The sequence below is a fragment of the Zophobas morio genome, unplaced genomic scaffold, assembly GCF_036711695.1.
Source record: "Zophobas morio isolate AGI-343-1 ecotype UQ-CSIRO unplaced genomic scaffold, CSIRO_AGI_Zmor_V1 ptg000489l, whole genome shotgun sequence".
Lineage (NCBI taxonomy): Eukaryota > Metazoa > Arthropoda > Insecta > Coleoptera > Tenebrionidae > Zophobas > Zophobas morio.
The window spans coordinates 56,279-82,771 of record NW_026972592.1 but is presented as its reverse complement, the minus strand read 5'-3'; the positions used below and the strand labels follow the sequence as shown (position 1 = coordinate 82,771).

The 26,493-nt window shown below is 28.6% G+C and overlaps 1 protein-coding gene and 2 long non-coding RNA genes across 3 annotated transcripts; 2 read left to right on the top strand and 1 right to left on the bottom strand.

Annotated features, from left to right (window-relative positions):
• Positions 1–3,184: 3,184 nt before the first annotated feature.
• LOC135121110 (uncharacterized) lies at positions 3,185–4,418 on the top strand. Its single transcript, XM_064045431.1, has 7 exons — positions 3,185–3,261; positions 3,314–3,376; positions 3,437–3,494; positions 3,553–3,598; positions 3,676–3,742; positions 3,793–3,853; positions 3,909–4,418. Exons 5-7 carry the CDS (start codon positions 3,696–3,698, stop codon positions 4,416–4,418), a joined length of 618 nt encoding a protein of 205 aa, XP_063901501.1. The 5' UTR covers positions 3,185–3,261; positions 3,314–3,376; positions 3,437–3,494; positions 3,553–3,598; positions 3,676–3,695.
• Positions 4,419–6,544: 2,126 nt separating this feature from the next.
• Positions 6,545–7,243, bottom strand: LOC135121105 (uncharacterized). Its single transcript, XR_010278853.1, has 4 exons — positions 7,157–7,243; positions 6,995–7,098; positions 6,755–6,845; positions 6,545–6,665 (listed from the first exon to the last, which is right to left on the bottom strand). It is a non-coding gene; the product is annotated as an uncharacterized LOC135121105 (long non-coding RNA).
• A 10,509-nt stretch (positions 7,244–17,752) lies between these two features.
• LOC135121104 (uncharacterized) lies at positions 17,753–18,902 on the top strand. The gene is made up of 4 exons (XR_010278852.1): positions 17,753–18,033; positions 18,128–18,241; positions 18,692–18,749; positions 18,806–18,902. It is a non-coding gene; the product is annotated as an uncharacterized LOC135121104 (long non-coding RNA).
• The last annotated feature ends 7,591 nt before the right edge of the window (positions 18,903–26,493 follow it).

The window sequence follows — 26,493 nt, the reverse complement described above, 5'->3', positions numbered from 1 at the left end:
TTCGCTATTTCTACATACCGGGCTTGTTTTAGCAGTTTTAGTGTTGGTCTTGTTTTTTAATTCTGTTCTTGATTTAGTCAAAAAACTACATTATTATTACTTCTTTTTGTGTGTAGTAATTCTCCGACATATCTATAGAGCTAATTACCCTTTAAGTAATAGCATTTTTTGAGAAAATTTTGACTACCACAAAAAAAGTCATAATAGGAAGTTATAAGAAAAGCACTAGTTGTTCCTCCTTATTTAAGTTTTATATACAGGAACCCCCCTACAATAGTTTGTTATAAAGTATAAACTTAATATGACTGCTATTATCTAATGCATCGTTAAAATAAAGTCTCTCCGACGAGATTAAAGACCTAAAACGTCATAATTAATTAGCTTTTCACCCGAATCGAGTGCCTATTAAGGATTTTTAATAATTTTTTTATGCAGTCGGAAAATCGGTTTCGCATACCTTTTGTTAACAATCTATTATAGTAAATTATCAACCTAATTAGAATATTTTTATCCTGGCCCATTAATAAACTGGGTAAAGCAGATTCCCGATAGAATACTTCATTTAAACTAATTTTTTAACGTTAGAACACTACCGAGGAAGCTTAACTTAAACTTAATTTATTAGTTATTACAAGTTCAAATTTTTCTTGTACACTGAGTTATTTTTAAAAAATATATTTTGGCTAAAGAGTTTTTAAAGCTTGTTGCTGTTGTTTATTTGGGGTAGAAAGTGTCTGGGTAAGTAATTAAAAAAGCTTTTATAATCTAGAAACCCACGTAGAGAAGGTTTTACAGTAAGAGCTTTATTAAAGGAATTTATCTTCGATCCTTTCTTAATAATAGTTGAGAAAAAAGATTTCTTACTCTAAGCCGTATTAATAATAACGTTTGTTCACATTTTTTGAAAATTATGTCCCACCACTTTTCCGGTAAGCGCTTGAATTTAGAATCAAAACAATTTGTACAGCGATTTCAGCTTGTATACCTTTGAGCTAAACGGCTTAGGCAATAGAGCTGCGTAAGATCCTTTTTGCCCTTCATCGGTTGTATCTCTGGTTACAATTTATCTTTATTTTTAATAGTGTTGTTCGAATGAACCCGGCTTAAAGAAAAGTCCTCTATTATTCTGCTGTAGATAGACTAACTTTTGTTGTTTGCCCTTTGCTCCTTGTGCTTTTCTACTTGGGGCCGGCAGATCCTGAGGCTGTCGTAGTCTTGGACTAAGTTTTCCCTGTATCACGATAACTTAACAGAGGCGAATAGTGGCGAACGAAAGATATGGTTATCCAATGTTCCTGGACTGAGTGGCATACTAAATAACATTATCGGCATCGGCTTTTACGTGCTACTGAAGAAGTTGTAAACTTGTTTTGTCACATATCTTTCTTCTAGTGTTGTTTTAAAAATTTACAGACAAAATATAATTGTGAGGCTTTCCACCTAGTTAATTGGTTAGCTTGACTGGGTTTGGGTTACTTTTGCTAAGTCGGGCTGGGTACTTGGAGAGTTCCTTTTGGTGAGCTGAAGATTGCTTACTTTGTATGTATAATAACGTTCTAGTATGGTGCCGGGTAGAGAGAGATATGCAATAGTGTTACACAAGAATATTATATATTTTTTTAAAAAAAACTGGGTTCTGGTGTTCTTCTATTCTATCAGGATAAACTCGAACTGTTTAATTCAGCTCTAGAAAGTAAATTTTTAAGTAGTTTTTTGTTTCCTTTATATTTCTACTCTCGCTTAGCCATTCAAGGATGTATATCTTTAATACAATTTTTTTTTCTTATAACCCAAAAAAAAATAGGAATAACAGAGCAGTAACGTTAAGAAAATCTTTATAACACCGCTTATTATATTTTACTATTAATTGACATTTTTCATATATATCCTTAAAAAATATATTTCAATTGAGCTTTTTTTTCTTAGCCTTAAAGTTTATGTCCGTTATTAACTTCGTATTCTTTAATAAATCGTACACTTAATTTTGGCTATTTATTTTCTATATTAATTTATAATGGCTTTTCGTCATACCTTTTAAAACTGGTAATCTGTTCTGATTGTATAAATATGAAAAGTTTTAGTGCAAAATAATTTTTAAAAGATTTTGCTTATAAAATTTTGGAGCTTCACAAAACTTAATGGCATGCCCTTTTTTAAAAACTAATCTAAATCCAATTTTTGAAGATCAATTTTTCTACCTTTTTAGGTATTTTCGGAACATTATACTTTAATAAATATTTTCTTATCCAAAACTAAATAGGCCTTACTTATCGGCATGATGAAACAATTCCAGTGCTCTATCACTTAAGCTCTGGAAAAGTATAAAAAGCCTGTAGTCTAAGACAAGAAATCTCACGGCGTTTATATGACTTAATTTTACAAAATCAAACTCTTTACTAAACACTACAAAAAGTATGTTTGACCTTCATAATACGTTCTTTCACCTTCAGTTTATTTTTATTTTATTGGTTCAAATGAGCTACGACTAGTATATTTTCAAAATTATTCAGTAACGTTTATTCTAAGTTTTGGAGTTAGCGTCTGCCATCTTCAGGAACATAATGATAACATTAAAAAAGAAGGCAGTCGTCTGCCAAAAACTTTTTCAAAATAAAATTTCGTATTACCTACTTAGGTACTTGCGCGTTTATATAAACTATAAGGCATGAGCTTTAAATAAAGCAAATATTTTATCAGAAATTGCATAACTTTAAAAAGAGAGAAGATTATCATCATTTTTTACTGCAAACATTACTTAAAAAAAAAACCCTCAAAGAAGCCATCCTTTTTAGTTTGACACAAAAAAAGAAAGCTCCCTCAGTGTTCCTTTAAATACACACCGGCCTTCCTGGCGTTTTTTTATTTATAAAGACTCAGCAAAATTTTTAAAAGTTGTAATGCTTTTAAAAAACAAAGATTCTTACAAAAGTTATTCAAAAAGAGTATTTCTGTTTTTTTTAAAAAAAAAAAAATTCATCGTTAAGTAAATTTTTTTTTTTTGTAGATCTCCTCTTTAAAAAAATGGGTTTGCCGGATTGACTGCGCTGCAAACGCTATTGCCGTATAGTTTTTGTACACAGAATGTTATATATTAGTTATTCTTAAATATATAAAAATGATTACTGTAAGTTTATTATATAAATATTTATTGTAGATGGCCAAAGCCGGATTTTTTCATCCTCCCCGTACCAAGCTTTCAACTGCTATATGCTTTGTTTGTGGAAAAGGCGATGACGTGTGGAAAGAAACTGAAGATCCTTTGTACAGAAACTTTAAAAACGTTTACATGCTATAAACTTATTTTCTTTTTTAGAGCAAAACATAAAAAAATATCCCCTTCGTGCCCATTTACTGTAAAATCACTTTTAAAAAACCGGTAATAATTTAATTTAAATTTACTTTACTTTATTTTTATATATCTTTTCGCGGGTGGTAGATTGTTAACTTTTTCTTCGTGGCCTCATAAAGCTCCTTATAAAGCACTTCCTGAAGATGTACATAATTTCCTTTTACTAAGCTTAAGTAATTTTTAGAGATTTTTTTTATTTATAGCTAGCGAGGCATGGATTTTACAAAACGAATAGTTCTAAAAAGTTAGGTAAATTATTTTAAATAATTTAAATCAAAATTTGCTTATTATTATAAATGTTCTTATTAAAAATCTACTAATTTTAGATGATACTTGCGAGTGTTTTATGTGCGGAGTTTCTCTAAATTTTTGGGAAGAGAGCGACATTCCTTGGTTACTTTAGCATTTTTTTTTTTTAATAATACTAAAAATACAAATTTTAGGGTTGAGCATTACAAACGTTCCCCTGAATGCCCCTTTGCAGTCGAATTTGTTAAAGATATAGTTACTTTGCATAAAATTTTAAATCAATTTTAAATTTGCTTAATTATGATTTTAGGGTAATAAAAAAAGTGCTGCTGGCTTGGAAAAGCCTTCAAAGCGTTTAGCTGCGATCACCGAAGAGCATTTATCGCTAGCTAAAAGAACTAAAAAAAATTTTGAAATTGATTTGGACCAAGACCACAATATTAATAAGAATTCTACATATTTGAATTCTAATAATAATAATAATAACGATAAGGGCATTAAAATTGATGAAGAACGCGTACCACTATTAGTGCTTCACTCTAAAGGCAGTGAAGGGGAGTCCACCATTTCTAGCGATTTCCAAGCAGCGGAAATTTTACATGCGGAAAATCACGTAAGTAAAATTAACCACAGTAAAGATGCACAAGTTTTTGGCGAAGAATTTTGGACTGAAACGGTCGATCAGTACATAAAGAAATTATTTTCTGAGAAAAGATTAAGAGCAGTTCACGAGGCTGGAATAATTGTTAATGATTTTAAGCATAAAGCGGATGCCACTCGCGCTTATTTATTGGATTGTCTTTTAACTGAAAGAAAATGATTAATTGTGCTTATTAAGTTATATAAATTTGCATTCAAAAAATGTTATTATGACGAATTTTTTACTGAAATTTTTGCTTAGAAGTGAAATTTAGTCGTAAAAGTTACACTTCATTGAGCTAAACTTGTATAAATTATAAAAATAAATAAAGCAGATGTTAAAATTTTATATGTCTATAATAATTAGTTTTTAATTTATATTTTTACCAATTGAGATAAAAAATTTATTTCTCTAGATACTTTTGGTATGTTTGTGGGACAGATTGTTTTAATTAGTTTACGCCGAGAAATTTTTTAATAATAAAATTGTATTCAACTAAATAATATTAAATTTAATTCTTCATTAATTCCTTGACTCCGCAATTTTTAAAAAAAAATTTATTCTTACCTTAAATGGAACAATTCTTTTATAAAATCTTGTTATTTACATATTTTACTTAAAGTTTACCAAAACTTAAAAAAAAAGTATGTTTTCTTAGTTTTGTGTAGAATGATAAAAAATTATAATTTATCTAAACAAAGTCAAGTTATAAAAATTAATTTAATAAAATATTTTATCGCTAAAACCCTAGATAAAAAAGATTTTAAACAAGCTAATATATAAAAGTAAAGCAAAGAGAGTGACAAGCTAATAATATATTACTTTGTTTACTAAAAAGTATATATGGCAGCGTTTATAAATTATCAATATTATAATTAATACTGTTACAATTGATTTATAATTAGATTTTAAAGGATAATTAGTATAATAAAACCATACAAAAAAATATCTAAAAAAAAATTGGAGCAATTTATTGTGCATCTACTATTTTTCTAGCAAAGGGAAGCCATTGCTCCGAAGCAGAAATGTTATAACCAAGTGTCAGTGAAAGACCCCTCAGTAACGCTGCTAATCTAGCAACCATTACTAATTCGAAGGGGGGAAAAGTTATCTTATCCCTCTTAAGAAGATCTAACTGAAATGATGGATCTAAAAATTGGGGTTCCAGTTTCGAAAACATCATTTTAGCAAAAGATGCTAAAATAAAAGAAGAATTATTTTTTGTTCGAAGGCCAAGATCTTCGCAAACAGCCGCAATCGTTTCGTTGTGTTGCTTTTCTTCAATAAAAATTAATAATTTAGCAAATTTATACTGAAAATCTCTATCGACCGCCTTGCACTGGCTATAATCTATTAATCCAATTTTATTGCTTTTATGCAAGTAAATAATGTTGCCTGGATGCGGATCAGAATTAAATAAGCCCGCCTCAAAAACTTCCGCTCCGTGCACGGAAAACAATATATACAAATTTTTTGCAATGTTTTCCATCACTAATGATTTTTGATATTCCGCCTGCTTAACTTTTAATCAATCTATAGCGGATTTCCTAGTAAACCGAAATTGCTTAGCACTGAGAAAAAACCGATAACAATCTGTATTATTTTTACATGAAACTGTTCATACACACGTAATAGAAACAACATACGATCTGTTCTAAAAAAAGTTATACTTTTTTTAAAAAACTGTGTAGTAAAAAAATTATGTAGGAAGTCAGTAAGAAAAATTTTCTGAGAATTTGCATCTCTACCTAAGTCTACAATCGCATCGCCATCCTTTGAACTTTCTGCAATAAAAAAAAATTATACAGAACATATTCTGAAGTACACTTCAAAAACCTTTATAATCCGAGACTAAAATTGGGCGTACATCTAATTTTTTTCCTTCCATATTAAAATAAATATTAGCTAAATTATTCACATCCGCCTTAAAAAAATTTAGCCAGTCGAGCATAACTTTATCAAGCTTTCCACCTTCCAAGTACGACATTGTTATTACTCTTTTCGAGCAAAATTCTTTATAAACGCGTGGAACCTCCCCATATTTGCCGTACTTTGGCGTTATGTGCCTATAAATTTTCTCCAAACTTTCAACTTCTTTGAGAAAATCCAGTTCTTGCTTTAATTGCCTCACCAGTTCTTTGAAGGCGGGCAGCGCGTCAGGTGCTGCCAATTTAGTTAAAATCTTCAACGAAAAAAGATGAGCGCTTAAAAGAAATTAGAATCACTAAATTTAAAAGAACCCAACTCCCCAAATCCATAAATTTTTTTTTTTACGTCTTAGAAAAAAATTTATACATACTTAAATAGAGCTTCCACATCTGGATGTTGAACTTTTACAATAACTTTGTCTCTGTTATTTAAAATTCCAAAGTGTGCTTGCCCCACGCTGGCACAGCCTAAAGATTCTTCTTGAAGTTCAGGAAACGTCTTTTTTTAAAAAAAATTAAATAACGATATAAATGTAAATATAAAAATAAACTTTTTATTAAATCTACAGCAAAGTCTTCCAATATTACTCTTTTAATTATGTTAAAGTCGGATACTCTGGGAACGTTTGACTGGCAAAGTCGAAATTTATCTCTATATTCTTTTGGTACAAATTCAGGCCTATTGAAAATGCGATAATAATTCTACAACTTCTATAAAGAACGATTAAATTGTTTCAAGATCTATAATAATTATAAGTACCTCACACTACAAACTTGCACAAATTTTACAAACAATCTTTTTAACGTTATAATAATATTGAGAGTAACCGGTGCATATTTGCGGTGTAGCTCAGCAAAAACTTTTTCTCTTTCAGAAGCGGGTAAACTTCGAGTCAAAAGATGAGTATAAGTTTAGTCAAAAACTGCAGGAGCTTAATACAAAAATTAAGTAGAAGTTAAATTGTTTGTTAACAAAAAAATAAAAATTACCGGAAAGGTACCAAAAGTGTAGTTGTCTTCTAAATTTTTTATCTGTTGCAGCGTAAATAATAGTCCCACAAGTCCCGAATGCCGTCAACTTTACTAAAATTGAAGACGCTCTTTTATATGTCATCTAGTACGCAAACTTTTTAATTATGTATATATAAAAAATATTTTTTCTCATCCCCGGTGTAATCCAAAAAATAACAGGATACAGATACAAAAAACTAATATTTGCTGATTTCCGCACTGACCAATTGGAAAAATAAATAATTTTAAAAAATGCCCAAAAATTATTTTATTAGTCTAAACTATTACATTTTTTTACAAAGATCGTGAGGATTAGAAAAATAAAATATATTAAAGATTTATGAAGGTCTTGCATTATGTAGGAGAATAAAAATATTTTAAAAAAAAAATTATTAAACAATGGCAATATTTTATTAAAAAAATCAAAGCGGAAGGAGGAACTGAAGCATTTCAAAATAATAATAAACATCAAATTTTGTAAGTAATCTATTTATGGTAGACCATAAACAGTTATTTTCTATTAGAATTCGTTGATATTGCAAATATAAGGGGTACAGGTTTTGATTTACTATTATTATTGGTTATTTTTTTATATTATTATTTAACTTATATGTATTTTTAATATATTACTGTTATTTTTGAAATATATAATTATAAATTTAGTTTAATTTACCTAAAGCTATATTCTTTATAACTTACTTATTTCTTTTTATTAAAAAATAATAAACTTTTTTCTAAGTCCATAACATTGTTTCGTGTAATATTGCTCTTAAAACTTTGTTAAAAAGTGATTCACTTAAAAAGTTTTTAAAGAGTGCAACTTACGGCTTTTTTTTAGAATTATTTTAGAACCTAAAGCTTCATATAGTTGTGTTTATACAATAATAAAAATTGTGATAAAATATAGTTAAAGCTAAGATATATATTCCATTTTTTTAGTGCGAGTGTACGACTACAAACGCAACTTATACTATTTTTTTCAATCTTTCCTTCTATGATAAAGTTTTTTACTAGCGGTTATACATATATGGAAGTAGAGTTTTTATTAAAGGAAGGCTTACTTTAGGGCGGTACAGTGAACTATTAATAAAGGCATCTAGTTTCATTAGTAAAAGCAAACTCAGTGAGGTAAAATAATACGGAAGATGGTGAAATAAATCAACATATACATATTGTTTTTCTAGAGATAGTAAATGCCCACGATTAAACTCTAAAAAAGCTAATAATAATAAAATAGAAGAAACAAATAAATAAAATTAATAGAGCTTAGAACAAGAAATGGAGTTAATAAGACATAACTAATTCAAAGCTGTCCATTAAAAATAAGAGTTAGAAATTGTAAATAGAAAAAAAGGAATTTCAAATTTAGAAGAACTAAGCGAAATCGACTCTATTAAAAAGGTAACAGCCTTGAATAATTATTTAATAACTATTTAAGCTTTTAAAACAAAAATGCAATTACAAATAAATTAAAAATTGCACCTGCCCCAAATAATATTAATTTAAGTAAAGAAATTAATTGGCGGAAACCTGAAGATTCAACTAATTTTTCATTAAAATATTAGAATTCATTTCATCGGTTTTTTAAATTTAAAGTATGAATTAGTAACTGTTTAGCAATTTTTAAAATTTTATATAATTTTTTTAAAATTTCAATTAAATTTAATAAAAGTTTCATTTAAATTTTATTTTTAAATTCGAACCCATTTTATCAATTTTATTTTATATGAAAGTTTACAATTTATTTGTTCTCCTTCCAAGTGATAAAGATAATAAATATAGTTGAAAATACCTCATATAGTGCTAAAATACCATTCCAAAAAAAAAATAAACCATGTCTATAAACTTAAAGGGTTATTTGTGTTAAAGTTTAAAAGGTTTTACACGTAAAGCCATCACGCTGGGGGTGAGTGTTGGTCGTCGTAACTCAGCAGTAAGAGCATGGATAAAGCGCATACCCAAGGTAGTAGGTTCGATTTCCGCCTGCTACTTATCCTTTAACTGCACTTATCTCTTTTTGAAATTTGTCGTGATCACTCCATTTTAAGCGTCGCTTATCAGTATAGTTGTTTTTACAGTGTTAAAAGTTATATACATGTTTTTAAAGTTCGTACTTATAGCGTAGAATTTTGAAGGCAAGTTATTAACGTAACCACACAAGACCGAAAGAGAGAGTCGCTCTTTAGGAATTGAACGTACGACCCAACTCCCAATCCCGTTAAGATGGTTTTACATTATTAACCCATTAAGGTTTAATATATTTCGTGGTCATACTACGTGGTAATTATGCCATGTGACGATATTTTCCCTTATTCAATGCCAATCCTCTTCTTTCTCCTTGAGATTTATAGTGCACAACATTGAGAGTTATACACAAAACATTAACGTAAACTCAAGCAACGCACACATGCCACTCAAAAAATATCATTAAAACTGCTATTAGTAAGGAACAAAATTTGAGGGTTATGGCAGACTATATTAACAAAATATTGTTTAATACAAATATGACTATTACAGACTCTAACTAGTCTTTGAATGGAAAAAAAAAATTAATGTTTTTTTTATAATTTAAAAAATCTAAACGAATATCCATAAATTGAAATGATATATATATCCTATTGCAGTGTATAAGTGGTTTGATTGCTTTTATAAAACTAACTTCCGTACTATTTTGTTCTCGCCTTCTCTGTTGCTGGTGTTTTTACAATTCATTGCCCCAGAGAAATATTCATATCGAAGGTCCTCTTTCTCAAGTTGTGATTTTTTGTTTCTACGCTCGATCGTTTTCTGAGAAAGCACTGTTAAGTTTTTCTGGCAAATAAGTGATCCTAAAGCATTATACAAACCCGAAAGTACGTGAATACAAACACAAGATATTCCAGCCAGGAAGACAAGGCTCCTTGCACTGGCCCTCGTAACTGCTCTAAATGTGTACGCTTATCTAAAGGAGGTGGTCTCACTTTTAATAAGTTATTAAGTCGTAACAAAATAGAGGAACCCCAAACAGCTAACTTTAACCTTTTCTTGAACAACAGTGAGCCCGTACTGCCAGCCTCCTTACGTTCTCCCTTGGGCTAAAGGGTCACGTATGCACACTGCTATCCATGAAAAGCATGGGAGTCACTTCTCTTTAAGTATGGAAACGTCGACCGAATGTTGATTCTACTTCAAACATAAATTGTACATCTTAAGCCTTTTCGCCTACCCGAGAATACAGGAATACATAAACGCTGTGAAGATAAATGGTATTATTTACAACGTCCGATGAGAAATTTATCAGTGACAAGGACATGATTTTCATTTCAAACAATCTACTCGGCGAATACTCCAACGTCATTTATATCTCTCTGCTGCTAAGTTAAACCCTCTTTTTAGGGCGCTGCTACGGTTATTTCTTATTGAGCTTCTCGCTAACGGGAGAAGAGAGGGCATGAAAAAAGGAAGGAGCTTTCTGAGGTGCTCTCGTACAAAGTGTCCGAATTACTTAAGATCAGCTCAACTTCAAGGAAACTGCCGACTATGAAATTTTGGTAAGAAGTTTCGAGAGCTCGTTTTTCTAGCACTGGATTCCAAAAGCATTAATGGTTTAAAAGTACCCATTAGAAAAAAAACGTCTAAGGGGACTTATATAAATAGTTAATTACAAAGCGACGCCTCCCTTAGTCCTATGGAACCGCCGCCTTGAACATACTTTAAAGCAAATTTATCGTCTAAAACCTTTACAAGTTTAATAAAATTTGAGCACAAAACGCGTTGAGAACTACAAAATCATTGAAATAAGCGCACCACGATAATGCCAGTATAATTTTTCTTTCGAGGACCTGGCAAAGTTATCAGTAAAGACATCGCCACTATCTATAATCTGAGCAAACTCCGCAGCGTGATATGGTTTATGTTTCCGCTCCACCTTTGCAACTGCGGGGTGGACGCTTTATAATACAGTACAAAGTTCCTTCAGTCACACCACGCACTATACTGCTTACATAACACACTTAAAAACCGGCTTGGAACGTTTATATTAATTCGAATGTAAATATATTTATTATTTATGCTACGAAGTGAAAGCTTGGAGCTTAAAGCGTTAATAGATTTTCCATTGGTTTGTACCCCGCTGCAAAATCCGAAAATCCTAAAGCTTTAAGAAAACTAAAGGTAGAGATATAATATACGATGAGTGAGCCCGTTGTTTACGAAATACGCTGAATACCGCCCATAAAAGCGATTGCATTGGTTACAGTAAAACCCAGCGCTGAGGATGCACCTACATTAGCGACGTCCACCCTCCGAGGATGCGTCCCTACTGCGGACATTAAACTTAAATAAATGTAGCTGCATTCAATACTGCCCTCCAAAAACTCAATTCCATCTACAGTTAAGGGGCCAAAACACGGCGCGTCGAACCGATGTATAAAAAGTCTTAAAAAAACCAACTAAACGTGAGGATAAAACCCAGAGTATCTTTAATACTGCGCTCTTATTCTATAACCTTACTGCCCATGCCCAGGAGTTACTGAAATCTAAAACATATGTAAAGCCCTGGAGAAGACAGATAAAGATTATAAATAAATTTATCCAGCGTGAACTTGATTATTATTAGAAAAGCTGAACTTAAATACCTGCTATTCTACGACTGAAAGTTAAAAAAAGACTGCAACTTGCATCTTCAAGGTATAAAGTAATGGTGTTGGCGCCATTGATTACAAGAGCTGCATTCGTGCTAAAGGTTACACGCAACTATACTGAGTCGATTACTTAGACACTTTCAGCTTAGTAGCTAACCCCAAAGCTGTACGTTTGGCAGCATTGTTAAATATGTGTTTTTATTTTATATTGATAGGTGTCTTTACTATACCACTACTAACTAAAGAAATTTTACTTGGAAGTGCCCAATGGTATTAAACTGCTTACAGGATATAAGTGTGCAGCTTCCTATATCAACACCTAGACTCAGATAATGTAGGATTTGAAACGAGAGATACATGAGCCCTTTTTAATTACTGCTTCATTTAGTGCTCTAGAGACCCCTTTTAGGCACCATACTCTGTAGATACTAGGAATTCTAATTTGAGGATTGCTTGCAATTTTTTTACCGCACAAATGTTAAAAAAAATTCCTGCTGTAACGGTGTTTTTATATAATGAAAAAAACCTTAGTTTTTTACGGTGGACTGCTTCTTGTATGTGCCGTTAATTTCAATACAATCTTTGTAAAAGTACTTAGTACCTTCCGATTTATTACATCCACTGTGTACAACACAGGGAACAGGGCTCTCTTATACTACTCCTTTTATAAGTAGATATTGTATAGTTGCGTCCTCCAGAAAGAAATTAAATGTCGTTCAGCACAAAAAGTCGAGGCTTGATGTTGAAGTACTAAAATAGGCAATTTGGATGACGGAATTTTTTTAACCAGGAGAAATATACAACACTCATGACACCAAAGATGAGAAGGCAATAGTCAAAATTGCTGGGCCTCGCAGAGCGTTGATCGGTTTTCTTGCTCTGTTTTTTCAAATGTTTTTAGGTTGGAAACAGCGTTTGCGGTGGGCATTGCGATAGGCAGCGTATTGTTAGAAACTTGATCGGTACGATGCAATGAAGTATTAACTACCGGCTTAATACGACATTCTCTCTGGTGTGTTTTCGCGACGATGGCCCTGTCGTCCATGGACGCGAAGCTGATCTTACGCCAGTAGTTAAGCTACTACCTGATGGTCGAAAAAAGGACAAGTACAAAAAATATTCAAACTTTTTTAAGTTTTAAAAGGAGGACTTAATAAATTAAAGTTGTTTTAATCTTTTGGCCACTTATTGAAATACAAGGGATGCTGCTTTGTGTAGTTTCAAAGCAAAGTCTAAGAAGGCTAACGTAGCTCGCTACTCACAAAGTTTACGAAAAAATTTGTAGCAGTATATTACAACCCGACTCTACCTTTATAATTCTCTATAAAGCTAACGTCCTACAAATTTCCGGTGTCATTCGGATAAAAACTTGATTTGTAAGTTTCGAACAAAGTGAGTAAAATATCAAATGACTCAGTCTTAAATTTTATACTTTAGTGAGCTTAATAGAAAGTTAACTATTTTTTTTGGTCTTGCTTGGGTTTTATACTCTTTAATTTATTAAATAGAACCCCATCAATTTCCTTAAATTAAAAAAGTGGCTTCTACTAAATAGCCCTGGTATCTCCAAAGTAATTAAAACTAAGAAAGTGTGTATCATCGGCTGCTGCTTCTATAAAACAAAGGAAATGAGCTAAAAGTCTTAAGGCTACAAAAAAATTGCAAGCATCGTATATTATTCCAACTCCTTAGTTTTACTTAGGCTCGTGTAATTATAACTTTAAAAGTCAAATAAAATGACTGCAGGTTTATATAAAAAAACAAATAAAAAAAGTTAATTACAAAAGTTATATAAGCGGATAAATATAAAGTCTATATTCTAGTACTTGTCATTTAAGTAATCTGAAATAAACGATCTACCTAAAGAGAATGGTTATTTTAAAAAATTACAACGCCTAACCCAACTCAAAATTTATAATTGATAAGTTTTGCACCACTAATTTAAACTTATAGGATTGTGTTAAATAAATTATAGACACAACTTTGTAAAAAAAAATTCAAACGAGTAGTCTAAAGCTACTTAAACATTATAGTATAAAAACTATAAAAAAAAATATATTAAAACTACTTGAGGCATCTTCACACTCGCAATTCTCTTTTAAGAGTTCAATTCAATACCACAAAGCATTATAAAGAAAATATATATTATAAAAAATAGGACAGAAAAAAGAGTAGCTTAAGTTATTAATAAATTAATAAAAAAGTAAAAAATTGAAAACATAAAATGTATGTGATCTAGACAAAAAATTCGCTTTACTCAGGCATATAAGAGCCCAGAATAAAAAACCTCATTTCGTTAGCAAATATTGTAATGTTACATTACATATAATCAAACTTTTTATTTCTGTTATTCATAATACATTCTTACTATCTAAACACGTAACTTCCATAAAAAACTACAGAATTTTTTTTTAATGATATTTAGTCTTCAGAACGTATACTTTACATTAATGTACTTTAAAAGACAAAATCTAGCAGACCACCATGAGAAAAACGTGCTCGTCACGCTGTAAAATAAAAATAAATTGTATCAAATTTTTTATTAATTGCTACAGTAGCAAGATTGAAATTGATAAGCATGGTGTATATACGCTTTACTTCGGCGAGTTGTAGCGTGACTTTTTTGTTAAACATGACTGAGGGTGAGGTGTTATGCGAAGATGATCTGTTCAAGTCAGACGAGGAAGAAGATTTAGAAAAAGTCAAGTTGCAAAAACAGGCAAAAAAGTGTTTTTATAGTTTATTATTTTTAGTATAAAAAGTTTTTTTTATTAGAGACTGGAAGAGTATTACGCTAAAAAAAAGACGAAGCCAGCAGTAATTGCAAAATCCTCAATTCTTTTTGACATTAAACCTTATGATTCAGAAACAAATTTAGAAGAATTAGAAAATATAGTTCGTGAGATTAAGATGGATGGTCTTGTTTGGGGAACTTGTAAACTTGAGCCTATAGGATATGGCATTAAGAAATTACAAATCCAATGTGTGATCGAAGACGAAAAAGTGTCCGTGGATGCTTTGGAAGAATCTATTAAAGACTTAGAAGATTATGTTCAATCTGTGGATATAGTTTCCTTTAATAAAATTTAATTTTAGATTTAACTTTTTGCCCTCATCATCTATCTGTTATTGTAGTTATTTAGTTTTATGCAAGAAAGTTATAATAAACTTAAATATTATAATCAACGCTAGAATTTATTATAGTTTATGTTATTTTTTTGGTACATATAAAAGGTTATTATATTTTGTTCTTTAGTTGGTACTTTAATTACGCTTTTGACGTTTTAATTTATAAATTATTTTTTAATTTTCAACCGAGCTGTTGTTACTTGTTCGTTCATTAATAATGATTTAAAAACCGTTTTTCCTAATTTTCTTTAGGTTAGCAGCTACAATGCAATAGAGTTATACATAGGTTGGAGCTTTCGAACTTTGCTAAGAGCCAGCTGCGGCTCCTTTATTGACACTATAAAAATTTTATATGCATATTTTAATCTTTTAGTAATAACCCGTGTTGAAACCTTTTCAATAGAGCCATAATAGTTGTGTACGTATATAGATAATGTTTAGTTTAATATACATAGACCAGCTGAAAAGGTTTTTAGATTCAAATGTTTTTGATGAACGGGAGGCATCTTCATTTGTTAGGCCTTCAAGAAATTTTTAAAATGGCTGTTGTGTATACTTTACACATGCACTTACAAATAGGTATTTTGTTATTTCAAAAAAATTTGGTGTTGACAAGCAGAAGTTGGTCTACATTTTTCTGAAAGATTTGCAAGTCAGGAGTACACGCAAGGCAAAAAAGGAGATTTGTAATCTACGTTGCTTGGAAGCTACTAGCTAAGACCAAACTTGAAGCCTATCTGAGTATACCTTATCACTCTCTGGGCTCTTATCATTTTATAATATTGAGCTCTCTAGCAGTTTATAACATATAAGCTAATTCTCTAAGTAAGGTTTGCACGATCTCTACCTGATTTTAACGTTTCCTGTTTTACTTTTTGCTAATGGTTATCCAAGAAGCGTCTTTAAAAAGGTAAAGCAGTGACTGCATTCTCTCTTGCTGGACAGATTTGCACTGAGAAGTTAAAAAACAAGAAAAAAATCTAGACAATTCATAAGATGGATCTCTGTTAACCGTTTTTGTAAGCACAGCACTTTCTTCCTTAATAGCAAAGATTCTTGTTGATATTTTGAGAAAGGAAAAGCCTAGTGTGGGTAGACAATTGGCTCTTTTATACTAAAACGGCGAGAAGCCCTTTATTTTTTTAAATGTTCTCTATCAGGACATGCAATTAACTATTTTAAAGGAATTCGGAAATTAGTCTTGTTAAGTTATTCTAGAGACAACGTTAACAGTCACTTAAGAGAGTTATGTATACTTCTGAACGTAAGAAAATTAGAAGGCAGTGACCTTTTTTCACAACCATCTAGACTTCGCCTTCTCGGCGGCTTTTAGTATCTTCACCTAAACAATAAATTGTTATACACTAGCACATCACCTCTGTTTCTCAAGATCTGCTGTAAAAACATTATAGATAGACCTTGAAGGTTTTTTTATTACATAAAAAATTTACTGCGGTTCAAAAAAGGTCTTTTGGTGACCTATACAATTGAAGTCGCTAAGAAGCGCTTGTAGCGCAGAAATTATAGCTGTTGCAAAAAGGTTTAAAGCTACCACTTTTTTTTTTTCACGAGTTATGCGATCGAGCTATATTTAAGTGCATTTAATACATAAAACACAGACGTAAAAGTACTTCCGGGCTATCAAATATAAAAATATTAAAAGTTATCCAATTATGCAAATATTTACTTGGGTAACTTTGTTAAAGTAGGAAATTATTTTTAATCTCTGCTAGCAGAAATGGTATTTCTCTTTGTTTAGCCTTGACTAAAAGTTTTATAGAGCTACATAAATCTGTCTTCAATTCTTCTTTAAAGTTAAAATAGTTATCGTATTTCCTTGTATATGTAAAAGGTTTAAAAGGCGAAAGTGAAATCTAACACATCTTTACTCTAATATTATTATTCTTTCATATAATCATAATGTACTACAAAACGATTTAAGTTAAAGAAAAAACTACTTAAAAAAAAGAAGTTAGTGGCTTCCGATATGTAACATATTTATAAGTTTTCATACAATAAAAGAGGTGTAGTTGGCAGAGGAATATATAAGTATGATGAGATTTAGTTCTAAGCGTTACCAAGGTAATTTATATACAAGTACGACTTTCTTTCTAAGATATGAAAACAAAGCCACAAGCCTTTTTTTTTTAAAGTTTATTTTTATAAAGATACTCCAGTTTGTACTATTATTTTTTTAGTAATTCGCAACGATATCAGCTTACAATAAATTATTGTACTCCCTGTGACACATATAAGCTTGCACTTGTATTTAGATATGCAGTAACACAACGTTAAATATTTTCATATTTATTATTACCGAGTAAATGTTTGCCTATAGAATTTTTGAAAAAGCAGAAAATAAATCTATAAATTATTTTATTAATTACATTGCGATATATAATTAAACCCCTTTTTCAAGCTTCGCTATTAAAGGAAACATAAATAGCCAAAGCCCCCAGCTAAAATTTTAGTAAAAAGCAATTTAACCACAATCGCAGTGCAAGTATAAAGTTGATAATGAAACACTTGTTTTCTCAAATACCCACTTTTCCTTAACTTAAGGCAATATGTAGTATTAATAAATTATTATTTAACTTATTTTATTAAACATATGTATAATATATATAAACAGGTATTTAGTTTAAAATACTTGTAAAACTTTGTGGAACGCTTGTTTAGTAGTTTGAGTGCTTCAAGTGCCCTCAATCACTTTTTACAAAACTCGAGGATTTAAAAAACAGCATCACAGAATTTAAGTTTTGATGATAACTGTTAGGACTTTCTTTGTAAGACACTCAAACAGTACAAAGTTATATTACTTTATATCGAGGAGGCTTAGTTCTTCACAAACAGATAATAAGGAGTTAAAAGTTGAACCTTCTGAATCACTTCCATCTGGTTTTATCACGCGTAGCGCTCTTATTAAACTCTCAGAAAAACTTAATTCCACTAAGAAGGTATATGATTTCAAAGCTTTTGAAGGACCTCCAACGCGTTGTTTAATATGTCATAGTACTTCTCACTTATGGAACGATTGTACTACACCAGTTTTAAATGATCTTTTGAGTAAACTTACTTATAAAGGAAAAGTTCCTATTCCTCGAGGTGTAATGCCGTTACAACTTATTTAATTTTTCACCTTATTTTTAATTATTTCTTATAATAATCTTATTTATTATGAAAATTTTTATATAAAAAGCCGGTATGACAGTTGAGAAGTTTTTAAAGAATATTGCTAGAGGAGCTGAAACTACAATACCTTTGTTTAAAAATTGGGATGAATTAATGTTATCGACGAGAGAATCACTCAAAAGTTCTACATATCTTTACATTTACTTTTTTTATTAATTAAAATGTTACTTCGTATCTTTCCTTATTATAAGTTTTTGGTTATTAACACAAGTAAATTTTTTATTAAGAAACATAATCTTTTTATAGTTTACAAATCAAAAAAAGTTTTTTTTCTTTTAAAGTGTAATATTAGAAAAGCATTTTTTAGCCTCTACTTTCTTTTTCTACTCATACTTTTTGAAATAATTTAGTTTTCTGTATGTGAATATTTTTTTTACTTATTTATATAATTTTTGAACATTATATAGTAACTTTAATATATTAAAATACTTATAAACATTTCTTATTCTATGTATTTTTAATTTTTCAAGACTTATAATGAAAAAGCCACTGAAAAAGAAAATTTTATTTTAACTTTTATGTTTCTTTGTTATAAGATTTTTTAAAAAAACTTTTTTTTAATTTTATAAAGTTTTAAATGTATCCGTTTCCAACCGGCGATACATTTTGGAGTGGATTCACAGATACAAGTATTTATAGTTTATTTTTTTATAATATAAATATTAAATCGTTTTACGTTTTATAGATTTGGTATTGAACCTCGTGCTCTTCGTCTGCCTAGAAAATTCCGGAAAACTAAAAGTTCCAATAAAAAGAAATCTTCACCAGTTAAGAATAAAAATAAGCTGAACAAAGTAAAAATCGAAGAACTTTATAAAAAATTTAGGGTCGACAAAATTGACCTTTAAATTTATAATAAAAATTCTGAAAAATTTTTTGGTAAATATTTTCTTAACCAAATTTTTGTAAAATTCTTTTAAAATAATTTCTAAAATATTATTCTTTTATTAGTTTTTTGGGATAGTAATACTAAATTCAATTGCAGTGAGAGCATTTAATGTTTTGCTATAATAACAACTAATAAATCTTCGTAAAAGCAGTTCATCCTTACAACATTGGAGTTTTTTATTCAAGAATACTTTTAAATTCCGTTTAAATCTTTATGGGGGGAAATCTTACGCAACGCAGTATGAGTTGCGCCTCATAGAAAGTTTTAATATACTTTATTGACAACACTAAATTTTTATTATTATTATATTCAAAAGTGAACTAGCCGTCTTACGGGTGTCAAGGCAAACAATAAGTTTTACTATAATATTTACAAGTAAAAAGTATCTACTATTAAGAGGTTATAACTTTCTAAAGATTGTAATTTAGAAGATTGGTAATAGTTGATGTCCTTTGAGCGTTAGTTTTGTTTGGTGTAACCACATTGCCCTGTGTTTAAAGTTACTGGCCGGAATTCCTTAGGTTTTTTCTAAGGTTCATTTTAGGATAATAAAAGCAAACTCAATAATTAGAAGGGTGTTTACCTTGCAAAATCATTATTTTCACCGCAATTAACGCATCGCCGAAAACTACAGAGTTTGTCGGCGTTACCATCCAAATGGCAGTGAAAACTCTTAATTTTGTCATTCTTTCTCTTAAATATTTAACGATGGAAATAAATTCAAAGTATTTAATATAATAAAACAGTTTTACTTTTGGGTAGTATGCAGCTATTATGGTGTTGGTACTAGTCTTTATGAATTTAGCAAAAGTGGGCGTTTGTAATATTTGATAAAAAAATTTTGGTCTATCCCCAAGCTGACAATTATTAACTGAGCTTAAATATTAAATACATTAAAATTAACTCTTATATAGAAGATAAAGCTCTGGAAATTTGAGATAGCTTTTTTGATACTGCAATAAAATTGTCGTCAGCGAATTTTTTAGGTTATTAAATTAAATAAACACAATAATTACTGTCTAAACATAATAAATTTCTTTATCAACACTTTATTCTAGTATCATTTTTAAGGCTTTTAGCATAAACAATCTAATTATTGTTCGTATTGGAATAATCGCTATCTTTTTTTTATCGGTTTTTTATTTATACTATAAGGGTCAAGCTTCAACTAATACTCTTGATTGACAAAATTTATATTAGCATTTAACCTCTAACAATGAGAGGGTAGCGGTTTTATGGGCACCACTCGTATCAAGCTAAACGACTAGTGCTTCATTCACGCAACTCGGCTTTTGTTTCGAGTTAAACACACTTCAATGTGATGGAAAGCATAAAGATGCATAATATAAATAGCTTACTAGCGCTAAATATTAAGTTTAAAAGTTTTTATTAAAGTAAATTATTAATGACGGAGTTTGATTCAGGTGTAAATCCTCTGAAAGAGAAGGCGTGTTTAATATAAAGAAATTAAGTTTGTTTAGTGAGACGATATCACTAGTAAAATGTTAAAAAAAGCTTATATGCTTACATAAAAATTTACCAGTATTTATCTGTGATACTATAGTTTGCATACACTATTATTGTTGTGTCAGCTTCTTAGAAGTAATCATTTATTCGTAGCTCTGTTAATTTTACAAGGCCTAATACTTATGGCTTTTTGTCAGTCATTTTACACTGATTCTAAATTTTAAAAATCTTACTTGGATAAATATTATAACTTATATTATTAGACTTGACAAAAACTGTGGGTGAAAACTTTGTAAGCTTGAATTTAACCAACTTAAAAGTATACAATAAATTTAAGGTTTTTTTCCTCTGTGGCTGCTTTACAATATTTTTAGCTTATTACTATGAAGTTAATATTATCTGCCTCAGATTCACTTGCTACTCTCAAAATTTATAAAAAGCCTTTCAAGCTAGAAATTTGTTTTGCATATATTTTTAAGATTCAAATTATGAATATTGTTTACAAAAAGGATCGTTAAGAGAAAATTCGCGCGATGACCTTAACTCAGCTTTTCTGTTAGTAATCGATTAGTATACTTAGTAAGACATTCATAGGTAATGCTTGCAATTGAAGAACCTTGAGTAAAATATAGATTCGCACAAACCACGGCGCGTCATAACGCGTTGTAGCTTATTTTGTCTCAGTTAAAGCGAAGTAATAGAACTCAATACCTTGATAACCGCTTTCCAATTTTCTAAGTGAACTCTACTTTTGAGGTAACAAAAATATAACACATTTATGAAATCCTCATAATTTAACACTTACGTTCGTAATGGAGCTTAAGGCTAATCTATCAGAGTAGACATGAAATGTTTTTTTAATCCAAACCAATGCTTTAGTAAAGGTAAATTTTTCAAGTGTGTATTCCTTGATATTTTTATCCAATTAGCTTCTTGCTTATTTCTTGGTTGTAGCATTTTTAGTATTTTAAGTTGTTAGTTATTCATTATTGCATTAAGTGTTTATTAGATCAGTAGTTTATAATTATTTATATTGTATATATTTTTTGTGTCATTTATTCTTTATTAATGCTTTACGTGGAATAAAGAAAGGAGTAATAGTTTTAATAACTCTTGGGGAGCACGTAACGTTGGAAATACATAACATTAGCAAAGTAATTATAAAAGTAATTATAATATATAACTTTCTATATTTTCTCTTAAAAGATGATTATTTGTATTTTCTTTCTAGTATAAAATATTAATTTTTGCTTCCAGATCTATAGCATATAGTAAAAAAAAACTTTCTGTCTTTTCTATTTACTATTATATATGCACTTTAATTATTATCTAAAATCAATTTTGAATTTTTATAAATATGTATCATACTTAGTTTTTTTACAACTATCTTCAATTTTTGTTTTTTTAAACTACTAAAAGTTTAATAATTTAGTGTTTAATATAATTTTTTATTGCTAACATAACTTTAATAGTCTTAACGTATTGATATTTTTAGAAGAATAAGCTTTTATAATATTTATAGTTTACTTATAAATTTACCTTTCAATTCGTTACTAATAAGATATTTATGCAATATTGTTTAAATATTATCAATAGAACTGCCATGAAAGAAAGGATTCAAGAATTTACAGAGTTTATTGATCACAATTTACTTATTATTAGAAACATTTCTACACTTTTAGTCACAACTGGAGTGTCACTTATCATTTACGATCTTTTTAAGGTCTATAAACTTGCGACATTCTAATTACTTTATTCATTATTGTTATTAAAAAACCTTTTTGCCAGAGGCAAAGTTTTAAAACCGCTTTAGACATACCCTTGGAGTGGTATAGCAGTAGAAAGTTTATAATAGGAGAAGTTAAAAAAGTTTCTGATACTAAAGTTTTTTTAAAACATTATCCTTGGAGTAATTTGCTACTTTGTCGTTTAATAGTAAAATATAAAAAACTTTTCAGAAAAGAGGAGGAAAGCTTTCAAGGCTAGATAACTTTAATAAATTTTAAATTTTAAGTCTAATTAATATAAATTTGCACTTTAAAAGACTTAATAGATTGCAAACTTTACGGTGTTCAATTAGATGAAAATTTATTTCGTGAATATGCACAAAAGTATTTAATTAATCGGATTTTTGAGGCTCAGATTATTAAGAAAAGCGTTTTTGAGAACGACACAGTGTTGATTAAACTTATGTATAAGAAGGTTTTTTTTTAAAACATATATCACACAACTTTTTAAGATGAAATTAAAGTTAATAGTAAATCAACTATTTTTTATATTAACAATGTTAATTTATTTATATTGTTAATAAAAATACTTAATTATAGAAAAATAACTACTTAAATATATTTTATTTTAATAATATTAAATTTAATATTATTTTTATTATCATTATTACTATTTATTTATTATATTTTTAATTTTTTTTAATAATATTTACTTATGTTTATTGTTAAAAGAAATATTTATAAAAAAAAATTAACAATTTAATTTATTTTCACTTTTTGTACTTTTTTTTTATTTATGTATAAATTAGTACTTTATTATTAGAAAAATTGTCAACGTCGAACTGATTGCGTTGGGTCTTGGGGTCGCGTGTTACAACGAATTTAATAAGGAAAACCACTATACTACCAATAAAGTTAACAGTTATAGTATTAGTATTGATAATAATAATATTAACGGTAATAGTCGTAATAATAACGGTCAAAGTCTAATTGCGCAAGAAGAAGAATTTACTCGGCGTTGTTTGAGAGCAGAAATTAAAGCCCAAAAGAAAAAATTAGGTCTTTGGAAGCAGAACTACGTAAATTACAAAAACTTTAATTTCCTGAATTTGAAAATTTCTAAAGCGCATAAATTGTTTACTAACGTATCGCAACTTATGAAAAGATTACTTAAGTAACAAATAAAACGAGACATGGCAAAAATCGTGTTTACTTTACTTTGTTATTAGAAATTTTAAAGTAAATTCTTTTTTTAATTTTACTTTTAGCATAATATTTTAAGCTAAGTATATCCAAGTCAGCAATTGTACATAGTCATTCGAGATAGTAAGGTCGTTTACTAGCACCGATGCTGTTTTTTGCCAAAAAAAAATTAGAATTTAACGGATTGCTATAAGTAAATCATTAAGTAGACAATAGTTAATGTAGATAGTTTTGAACTAAAATGATAAACAGGAAAAACGATAATCTTAACGAAATCACTTTTTTAAAATTATTAATATTTTTAAATAAATTCGAGGAACTACTGCATTATAATGGAGTGTTACAACTGTAAGCTTGTTAACAGTAATAACTTCTTAAGTGAAATATATATACGTGACTTTGAATCCGATTTAAATAAATCTAAAATGACTTGCACACCTTATTCTGCTGACACTATAAAGCTCATAAAAAGCACGTAAAACTTAAAAGCAAATCTTTATAAACAACCTTTAAAAAAATTTCAAAGGACTTTTTACTACGAAGTTGTTATAACTACTTAACCACATGTTTATCACCAATATCCTTATTAGTTCCTATTTATTTTATGATTTAATATTTAATCTTAGCCTTTCCATTATTCCTATGACTTTTAACAATTAACGTAAACTTTCATTTTTATTTTTATTTTTAATTATTTTTTTCTCTTACTAACTTTGTCTCTATACAAGTACATATTTAGGTAAAAATTCAGTTTTATTAAACTTAATTAAAAAACGCACAATGTTGAAAAAAGCGAACATTTCGAGGCCATGAGTCTTTTGATGAACTAAGCCCGTTTCATTCAACATTATTCAATAAAGTTTTTCTGCTTTTATTTCTAACAATCATACAAAGGCCTTAAGTCTTCGAAAGATTGTATGCTATAGGCAGTAAAGCAATATAATGTAGGAAGGTCGAAGTACTAGAAAGTACAGTATATTTATTAAATTATTATAGACTCTTGAGCGCCCCAAACTTGAATGCACAATCATAGATGAAAAAGGAAAAAACTGCAGCAGGTGAAAATTGAACTTTTGTTTCTTAGGATTAAATATGGTCCACAACTTTGAAGATCGTGAGGCTTGTTATCCAAGGTTACTCTTCAACTTTTGTATGCTATTATAATTAATAATTTATTATAAAAAATAGTATTTATATAATGGTAACCGATTTTACCAGAAAGGCATTTATTCCCTGAGGAAATCTTTAAACAGAAAGATTTAACAGCGGAAACACTATAAAATTTTCTCGAAAGTTACTTGTAGAAAAACCCGAAACCAAAGTAAATTTAACCTTCTCTTAATACGATTTTTAAAAATAAAGAAGCTACTATATTATAATAGGGAAGTTTACTTATTGAAAGACGAGTAAAAAATGTTACGAAATTTATACTCAACCCAGTTAATATCTACAATAAAATATATGTGCGAAACATTTAAGATAATAAACGACCATTATCGCTATTTATCTAACACATTAAAATCTGTAAACTTCACTTTCAACCTAAAACTTCTGTTAGTTACTTTTTATCAATCTCTGTAGGATCCCAAATAAATTTAATTATAATCAAAACACTGCAATTATTACCAGTTATATAAAAATGGGGTAATGTAGAATGCATTCGCACTAAAATGCCTAAATATTTACATTTAACCTAAATTCACCTTTTTTTCAATCTCAAAAAATTATATAATAAAGTTAACAGTAAACCAATGCAATCTTTTTTATTCCCAGTTATATAAGAAATAATTTAAAATGCATCTGCACAAAATGCGATGATTGCATCAAAAATCAGTTAACAAAAAATTGGAGACACCTCAAGTACGTTAATTCTTAAAATCAAAAATTATAAAAAAAAATTATTGCTCGGCCTATAAAAACCAAACTTATACGAACTTTTGGTTGTATTATTTACTTGTTTAGAAGATGATCGCGGAAATTATATTTTAATTTAAAGTTAAAAAAAATTTAAACTAATTATAGGCAATTTTTTATTAATTAATCCAAAGGCATTGAAATTAATATAATTTTAAGGTAAAAATAAAAATAAAGATTTATAAGTTAATTTAAAGATTTTATATTGTTTTAACTTTTTTATTTAATTTAGTTTAAAGGCAATCAACTAATATAAATTAAATTAGAAATAATATAAATTAAAAATTTACAAAGTTAAAATAAAAAAAATTCAGATCAAGTTTTAGTATATATTTTAACAAATTCTCTATGAAAGAAGTTGATAAAAATTAATTATATTTATAAGTCAAAAATAATTGAAAATAAAAATTATAAAAAAAAATGTAAAACAATAAACAACAATTTCATATCAACTTTAAATATTTTTTATGATAAATTCTGTGGGAATACATTTTATTAAGATTAATTTAATTAGTAAATTAAAGGTAATTTAAGCTAACAATTATAAAAATTAAGTAGAAATGATTAAAAAGTTTTTCAAACCAACTCAGGATTTTTTAAATAATCTGGTATAAATGCAATAGTATTAATTTAAGTTAAAAATAATTAAAAACAAAAGTTATATTGTGTAAAAAAAAATAAAAAGTTTTCATTAATACATTAATTAATAAAAACTAGATTAAAAATATTTCATAATTTAAAATTTATAAATTAAAATAATAATAAAAATATAAATAAAGTTTTAATATATTTTTTTAGGAAATCTAGTAAAATGCAATTTAATATATTTAAAGTAATTTAAAAATAAATCAAAATTATAATATAAATAAAACAAGAAGTTATTTAAACCAAGTTTCCATATTTTTATATATAAATAATACAAAAGCATTTAGTGGAAATAAATTAAAACCAAATTAATTATAAATTCATATCAAATTTATTTTTTAAGTACAACAAAATTATAATTTATTAATACAATAAAAAAGTTTTCTAAATCAGATTTAATTAATTTTTTTTTTATAGAATTAGGAATCCTTGAAAAAAAAAATCGACAACGCGATTTTCTTGAGGGAAAATAGTAAGCGTGCTACTTTTAAGATTTTCAATAACTTCTTTACAAACACATTCAGAAAA